At 32.2% G+C, this 9,330-nt stretch overlaps 1 protein-coding gene across 1 annotated transcript in view; it reads right to left on the bottom strand.

Annotated features, from left to right (window-relative positions):
* Window positions 1–227: 227 nt before the first annotated feature.
* LOC139871034 (uncharacterized) overlaps window positions 228–9,330 on the bottom strand; it is a 15,641-nt gene continuing 6,538 nt past the window's right edge. The window contains exon 4 of the mRNA XM_071858785.1: window positions 228–886. Coding sequence (XP_071714886.1) covers window positions 228–886 — 659 coding nt within the window. The remainder of the gene's footprint in view (window positions 887–9,330) is intronic.

Genomic DNA, 9,330 nt, shown 5'->3' with positions numbered 1-9,330 from the left:
TCATTTGTGTTAGCCTCTTGTATCCCAAGCATCATACAATAACCCTCATCAAATTCAAAAGTGATAGAACCTGCACCCGGGTCTATTTTACAATCCGCGGTTGCAATGAATCCACGCCCGAATAACAATGGAACATCTTCATCCTTAGGCATATCAAAAATGGTGAATGGTACTTCAAGGAAAACACCTTTCACACTAACCAACACATCACGAAGTACACCAAGTGCCTAACACTTAGTATTGTTGCCAAGTGTGATGACCGCATTGGATTTAGTCAACGAACATAAAGAACATTTGTCATAAAATAATCGCTTATACGTCACGTATGACATGATATTAATTGTAGATCCGGTATTGGCAATCACCTTGAATTCACGATGATCGTTAGCAAAGTGGGGTAAGACCCCAATGAAACTCAATTCGAACAATACTTCCCCTGGATCTTTTTCTTGACGACGGAACTCCGGCCTTCCCTTAACATCTTCTTCCAATAACAACTTTTCATCAAACTCATCAAAATATTCATCTGAAATAACCTCAGACACCTCGTCCTTGAGTGCATCATCAAATCGACCATCATCATCCCAAATGTCATAATTGGGCATACGACTAATAGTAACATTTTGATTAAGCCACGCATCAATGTTCTCTTTACTAACATAATTCTTTGATTCATTCACTCGAATTGTTCTAAGTTGATGGACTTTCATGGGTTCAAACCGAATTGTTTCAACTACCCTAGCATCATCAAGCGACAAACCAGAAGCAATTTTCAATCGTTGCCCATTAACTAAGAACGGTTCCCCACCTTTTGGATCATTTATTTCAATTGCCCCATACGGAGTAACCTTGGTAACCACATATGTAGTGACCCTTCCTAATCCATCTGGACGAAGTCTACAACAGTTAATCCCATTGCGAGGTTCTGACCTCTATATGCCATGAACGACTCCATGTAATATGAGTAAATGCACAGCGGAAGATTTCTTTCATACCTGAGAATAAATATGCTTTAAAGTCTCAACCAAAAGGTTGGTGAGTTCATAAGTTTATCATAAAACAATAAAATTCATCGTTTTGATAGACCACAAGATTTAAATATTGCATTTTACAAATGGGCCCGAATCCTATACCCACCTGTAATGTACATGCGATATCTTTTAAATACAGTACACCTTTCTCGTGTACAAAATCATCTTTCATAAATCTTAGTAACCGTACACATATCTCGTGCACAAAAATAACATACACATAACCTGTGTATAAAATCATTCTCTCGATACATAACATTCACTTTTCATTTCTTTCATAGCTTGGCTTGGTAACCAACCTTAACATATAATGCGCATAATAATATCCCCAAAACAGAACATCTCGTCTGTATAATAATCATATAAACTTAGAAGTACTAAACACCATGCCCACTAGCCCTTCCGTCTAGTGAACATTCTGGGTGAGGGTGTTAAACTCGATAGCTACCTTTAGGATTCGCATCAATTAGGCGTGCACTAATTCTCAAAATTAGTGATGTTCCCTAATTCTTAGGTTATCAAGCAATAATAATCAGGGGGAAATATTCATACCAATTGGTGGCAATTATCACGTTCACATAATTCAATGGTGGCAATTATCACGTCCACAATATTCAATTCGAGGAATGTTTTGCTTGTGTCTATCTCGTCAAATATTTATAAAAGCAATTCATGTAATCATAGTTCAAAATATATTTCAAAAGCATTTAATAAAGTAGTTATAAAAACAGCGCATGTATTTTCAGTCCCAAAAATGTAAAGAGTAAACGGGAATCAAATGAACTCACCTAATGTATTTTGTAGTAAAAATACATATGACTATATTGAACAACTGAACAATGCAGGGTTGGCCTCGGATTCACGAACCTATATCCTCTATATGTATATTAATACATATAATCGTAATCGAATAAATTTATATATTATATCTTAAATTATATATCTTATATATTTAACTTGTATATATATTTAATATAGTTACTGTTTATATAGGTTTATATATACATATGATTAATATCATATCGGAAATTAACAATTTGTTATATGTAAGTATTTATATAAATAACCTTACTATATATATTTAGATGTATTGAGGTAGTTGTAAATAATATACTCTTATATAGAAAATATTTATTTGTGATAATAATATTGTTAATATGAAAGTAATAATGATAATGATAATAATAATAATAATAATAATAGTACTGATACTAATAATAATCTAAATGATAATTTTAATAATATTATAAATTTTTGATAAAAATAATAATAATAATAATGTTAAAAATAATAATTTTAATGTTAAAAGTAATAATGATGATAATAATAATAATAATAATGTTAATGATAATAATAATACTTTTACTAATAATAATACTATGAATGATAATAATAATAATAATAATAATAATAATAAAAATAATAATAATAATAATAATAATAATAATAATAATAATAATAATAATAATAATAATAATAATAATAATAATAATAATAATAATAATAATAATAATAATAATAATAATAATAATAATAATAATAATAATAATAATAATAATGAGTAATATGTTAACTACCTCAAAGAAAAAGTTCCAAAAATAATGCTTATGCCCGGGTTCGAACCCGAGACCTCTCGATAACCCAATACTCCAAACCATTCCTCTATCCGCCACTTTCTGTTTCGATTTGTTACGTAAATACTTTAACCCATTTCCTAATCATCATCACCATATTTATAGATCATCATTCTATCAAATCATCATCATTGATAACTTAATCGTCACTCACCACCTTTATCATATGTTACCATATATCATCACCATAATCATATTCGTAGTCATCATAATCAATATCATGATATATCGAGAAGAGGAAAAAATATATATATATATATATAAAACAAGCCGTAGTAGCAGAAAGAGTTGATGAAGCAAGCTTCGTTCAACACAGCAATTAATTGGGCTTTTATTATGGCCCAACAGAGGGTATACGGCCCATGTACTCACAAGCCCAACTCGATATTCCATTTAAGTCCACCAACCCATTTTATGAGTTAATCAAAGGATCGCGGTTTGTGGGGCTGTAGGGTTTTGATAAAGGTAGAAGACAGAATCACTTTTCATGATCGTCCATTAATCATCAGCTATCATCACCGTTTATTATAATACTCGTTTCATCATACACATCTAGCATCATCTTCGGTATCTCTTCATCATAATAAAAAAAAATCAAACGTCCTTTAAAGAAAAATCCCATTTAGGTCGACCATGAGTCTCAATCTTTGTCCCACAAGCATTACCTAGGTCCCATATTAGATTAAAGTTTCCCACAATCAAATTTTAAATTTGAACAAAAGATTGATATGTGGGGTTTGGTTTTAACTAACATATCAATGATAGGATTTGGTAACACAAGTAATAACACCCTTTAGTGGATACCACGTTGCAGTTTTAAAAGAGAACGAAACAAATTGGCACGTCCTTGATTTGTCCCACAATCTATAACTTGTCCACTTACTCAATAAAGGATATTGATTTCATTCACTTTTTGCTGTACCGAATATAATAACATCAAGTGGGTTGTTTGTTTGAGACTTTCGGCCATCAACTTCCCACTAGCTCCTTATACACGTTGCAATATATAAATCAGGTTGGTAACTTTTTAAATGGTGAACCTATATCATTTATTTCACTTCGTGATAGATTAAACAGAAGACGAGTTTATAGTGGCCTGACTTGATCGAAACAGAAACCATGGTGTTTGATTTATGGTGCTGGTGATTGGCATGATAAAACTGAAGGAAGAAGAAAAATATAGAGAGGGAGAGAGAGAGTGAAGATGGTGTTTAAGTGTTGATCATGTGCTTGTTTCGAAAGGGTGCAGCTGTGATGTGGCCATCGGTACCTCATGAGAAGAAAAAGAAAGTGGGTTTGCACCCGGTTCCCATCGAGTTTGTTTTTGGTCGATCATAGAAGGAAAATATAAAGAGGATGGAGATAGAAAGAGGTTGGCGATGGTGGCTAACAGTGGTGATTCAATGGTGGTGGCCAATGACAAGTTGTAGCAGGTTAGTATTCCTAGTGATAGCGAGTGTATAGATGGTTTACAACGAACAGAATTTAAAGAGCAGGTGCATTATGGGTTTTGTTGATCGAAGGTGTGTTGGTATTTGAATATCATGGTGTTGTTGATGATGTGGTGTTTCTTGGTAGCTCGATGACGGATGAAGATAGTTATCATTGGTAATTGATGTGGATAATGAAAAGAAGTTGGAATGAATGAGTTATAACACGAATTGATCACGCATTATGTAATAATTCAGTCGACAAGAATTATTCTTATCGGGTACAGAAATATAAAAAAAAAATAGAATGGGAAATCGATGGTTAACAGATTTTGTCCGTGTTCTTGTGTTTGAATCTCTAATTGGTACGATCAGAAGACAGGAAATCAATTTACATAAAGTTTGAAAAGGATTGCAAACTGAATTTGTCTTTCTTTAGTATAAATTCGTATTTATCAATATTTATATATATTTTTCTTGTATTTATATATATATATATATATATATATATATATATACATGTAATTGAACATGTACGTACTGTATTCAGTTTATGTATATGTATCTGAATACGACCTGTATTAATAAATATATCCTTGTATTAATAATAATATTAATGCCAATAATAATATTAATAAGAGTAATAACAATAATTAATAATCATAAAATTATAATAATAATAATATTTGTGGTGATACTAAATAATATTAATTACATTAATATTAATTATGATGATAATAATATCAATAACAATGATATAATAACTTATATCGTATTATATATATATATATATATATATATATATATATATATATATATATATATATATATATATATATATATATATATATATATATATATATATATCTTTATATCTTATATTAGAATTGATATTACAATTATTAATGTTAATAATAGTATCAATAATAATATTGATTGTAATGATCATGATATCGTTAATAAACATAATATTAAATATAATACTACTATATCAATCTATATGTGTATTTATACATGTATATAACTAATTATAACAATCATTCATGAATCGTCGAGAGCAGTCGAAGGTTAATTCAATATATGAACATCGTTTCCAAAGTTTTCTAAACTCAACATTACATACTTTGCTTATCGTATCGAAATCATATGAAGATTAAGTTTAAATTTGGTCAGAAATTTCCGGGTCATCACAGTACCTACCCATTAAAGAAATTTCGTCCCAAAATTTGAGTGAGGTGGTCATGGCTAACAATAAAGATGTTTTCATGACGAATATGAGTTGATAATTTGAGTTTTATCATCATTGAATAATATAGATAAATCGATTCGATTATTCGAAGAGCACGAATGAAGCTATCACAAAAGAGTGAATTGAATAATTGCATGATCCCCTTAACTGGTGATGTAGTCACGACTGATTTCCAGAATTCAAGGGATTTAAAGAAAATCTTCAAAATCTATAAGATCTGATTCTTCAAGATTTAAGGAAATTAGAATCTCTTTAATTAAATGCGATGATCTGTCTTGATTACTATGTCTGATATTTCCATTATAAATTTACCTTTTCCGTTCCATTAGTTTTCACCACCTCTATACTCAATTCCCAAATTCAAAAGATTATGAAAATGTTTAATCCAATTTTGATCCTTGTCCTTATCCTGACTATCGCAACAATCATTCTTCTTTTCCAACTTCCACCGGAGGAATCTGTTTACTTATACTTCGCTCTTGAGGTTGTAGTATTTTTAATTCTCCTGTGTCTTTATGTTGCGATAAACATTGATATACACGGTTTGTAATTTCTGTGTTGTTGTTGGGCTTTATATTTTCCTTTATATTTAGAAGTTCCATGCTTTTGTTTTCTCTTCCCGGCTTCAATTCAAGCGACTAATGGTCCAGAATTCGTAGTTATTGAGTTCTGAATGAACTAAGATTCTAAATAGAAAGGGAAGGTAATAGTACGATCTAACTTGTTAAATTATCAGAATCACTGAGAATGGAACTATCAAGAATATAATTTCTTGATACGTTCAGAGATTAAGCGGAATGAAAGAGTTGTGTAACATGGCACATGATGAGGGTGTGATCTTTTGTGAACCATCATCACGTTCCATTAGAAACTCAGCATGACTTACTGTAATATAATCACGTTGGTCGGGCGTCATTATATTACACTAACTCATGCTTTAATTCCCAACACTTCTCCAGAATTCATTCATAATTTATACTTAAGTTTTTTTTTCCAGAAATTTCCAATATAATGTAATACAGATAGCACGAAGAGGTAAATAATTTCGGACGAGAATATTTATGAAAATATCCTCAGAATTATCGAAGATATTTATGATGATATTTTGGAATTTTAAAGTTCGAAGGTTGATAAAGAAAAAAATTTCCGCAACTTTTAACATGACTTCGGAGCAAGATATTCTCTAAAGATTTTATCAGATTCAGAATTACCTGGATTCTTTGAATATAGGGTTTGGTCCTTGTATTTGTCCTTGGTCTCCTTCATGGTGTGCTCAATCCGTTTTTCAGTACCAAATTTTCTATCGAGCGTTCCTAACACTTCCTTCTTTATCATCAAACTTTTGGCCGTTTAGACCATCTACAATTTTTCTGTTTCCTCTGCATTTAATGCTATGATATCTGGTTTATCGGTTATCAAACCAAGGGGTTTCAAGAGAATTGTGTTTTTAGATGATTAAACGCTGATGGTAACATGGTGGAATATAAAAGGTTCCCCGGTAACAATAAAGAGCACGCATATATATCAAAGTTATAATAAGGTTGTTTCGAACGAAAAGTCGAAGTTGATTTGCTGGAGCTGTGACAAAATTTGCTATTTTGAAAAGGGATTGCCAAGTTATTTTGGGTAATAATAACACTAAGAAATTAGCACAACTACGTGTTAATCGTTTGCTCAGATCCCGAGTGCTTTCAGGTGCATAACTATATGCATGAATCTTTCCTTCCGTAGATGAAGTGCGGTTGGTTCATCCTCTCGATTGAAGTGTTTTCAAGAATTATGAAATTTTTGAACGCAGATTGGGATCGTCAAGATACGAATGAGGTTTAAGATGAAATCAAGTGGTAGACTTGAAGAATTGTTTAGTTTCATATGTTATAATCAATATTTTAATTCATTTTAATTGTCCAATGTTTTCTTCATTATGCCACTTGTTGAATTAAGATAAGTCAAAATCCAAATATGAAATCGAATAAAAATGGTTATTCTGTGGTGAACGGATTCGTATATATGTTAATGTAAGTAGGATAGTAAATGACTGTTGAATCAGATTCAAAAAATGTACAGTGTAACTTATTAATGTGAAACTAAATATTCCTCGGGTATTACCTACCCGTTAAAATATTTTCACCATTATCAGTTTGTACAAAAGAATTTTTAATTACAATCTTTATGAAAACATCTATACATATATATTTTCTTCAGATGTAATCATGGATTTAATGAGTTAATATGATATTAAACTCATATGATTTTCGGTTTGAGCTAGAATAAGTAATCTCTAAAACTATTAGGAACCACATATTCTTCGAAGAATATTTCTTCAATGAAGTTATGGATCAATACTTCATCGTTAACTATTAGGAACCACATATTCTTCGCAGAATATTAATGAAGTTATGGATCAATACTTCATCGTTTATTGTTGTTGGTACTCCTTGGTATCTATGGTGCATATGATGTTGATGCTCGTGGGACAGATTGTGATGTTGAATAATGGGATGTGGATGGTGTGGTACTGGTTATGCTGCTAGTGCTGCTGATGGTGGTACTGTTGTTGCCGGTGTTGCCGCTGGCGCTTGTAATCTTTGTACCATATTTTCCAAAGCCACTACCCGAGCGCAAAGTTCGTTAACTTCTTCTATTACACCGGGATGATTGTCGGTCGGAACGAGCAGATGAATAAGATCTAAAATTCGAGAGAGTATATAGTCATGACGAGATACCCTAGAGATGAGAGAGAAAATAGTATTTCGGACAGGTTCACCGGTAAGTGCTTCAGGTTCATCGTCAAGAGGGCAATATGTTGGGTGGAAGGGATCACTTCTTCTCACCTCCATTGATTAAGTCGACTACGAACCTATCAGATGAATTGGGGATGGCAGATTGGTTGATTCATTCTGGTGACACTTCTTTCGGAGCTTAAGTGAAACTCCATATCGAAATCCGAGGGACTTGAACTAGTGGCGAGTTCCATCTTGTATGGTTAGATAAAGAGTTTTCGATATGGAATGATTCTCGGATATCGGATGATATTCTAATTACATAGAATACCTAATATAGTACAGAAGATCCCGTAGATTATGGAAGGAATTAAGGAAACGTGTCAGACATGGTTTACAGTAACAGATACGCTAAGATATGAATTTTATCTATACACTATTCATGCAATCAATGCAGTAAGATGTGTCTAGACTAAGAATGATAAACAAATAATTCCTTAAGAATGATAAGCAGGTAATTTTCGACACGAAATGATAAGCAAAACTTTTGACATGCAGACACGGTCGAAGTCCAGACTCACTAATGCATCTAAACAACTATCAGTTAGACACACTAATGCAAGACCTGGTTCGCTAAGACCACCGCTATGATACCACCTGTAGTGACCCGTCCTAATCCATCTGGACGAAGTCTTCAACAGTTGGTCCCATTGCGAGGTTCTGACATCTATATGCCATGAACGACTCCATGTAATATGAGTAAATGCACAGCGGAAGATTTCTTTCATACCTGAGAATAAACATGCTTTAAAGTGTCAACCAAAAGGTTGGTGAGTTCATAAGTTTGTCATAAAATAATAAAATTCATCATTTTGATAGACCACAAGATTTAAATGCTGCATGGTACAAATGGGCCCAAATTCTATACCCACCTGTAATGTACATGTGATATCTTTTAAATATATTACACCTTTCTCGTGTACGAAATCATCTTTCATAAATCTTAGTAACCGTACACATATCTCGTGCACAAAAATAACATACGCATAACCTGTGTATAAAATCATTCTCTCGATACATAACATTTACTTTTCATTTCTTTCATAGCTTGGCTTGGTAACCGACCTTAACATATAATGCGCATAATAATATCCCCAAAACAGAACATCTCGTCTGTATAATAATCATATAAACTTCGAAGTACTAAACACCACGCCCACTAGCCCTTCCGTCTAGTGAACATTCTGGGTGGGGGTGTTAAAC

Source organism: Rutidosis leptorrhynchoides, chromosome 10 (genome assembly GCF_046630445.1).
Source record: "Rutidosis leptorrhynchoides isolate AG116_Rl617_1_P2 chromosome 10, CSIRO_AGI_Rlap_v1, whole genome shotgun sequence".
NCBI lineage: Eukaryota > Viridiplantae > Streptophyta > Magnoliopsida > Asterales > Asteraceae > Rutidosis > Rutidosis leptorrhynchoides.
Note: the sequence above shows the minus strand (reverse complement) of the source record. Positions and strands in the feature narration are given on the sequence as shown.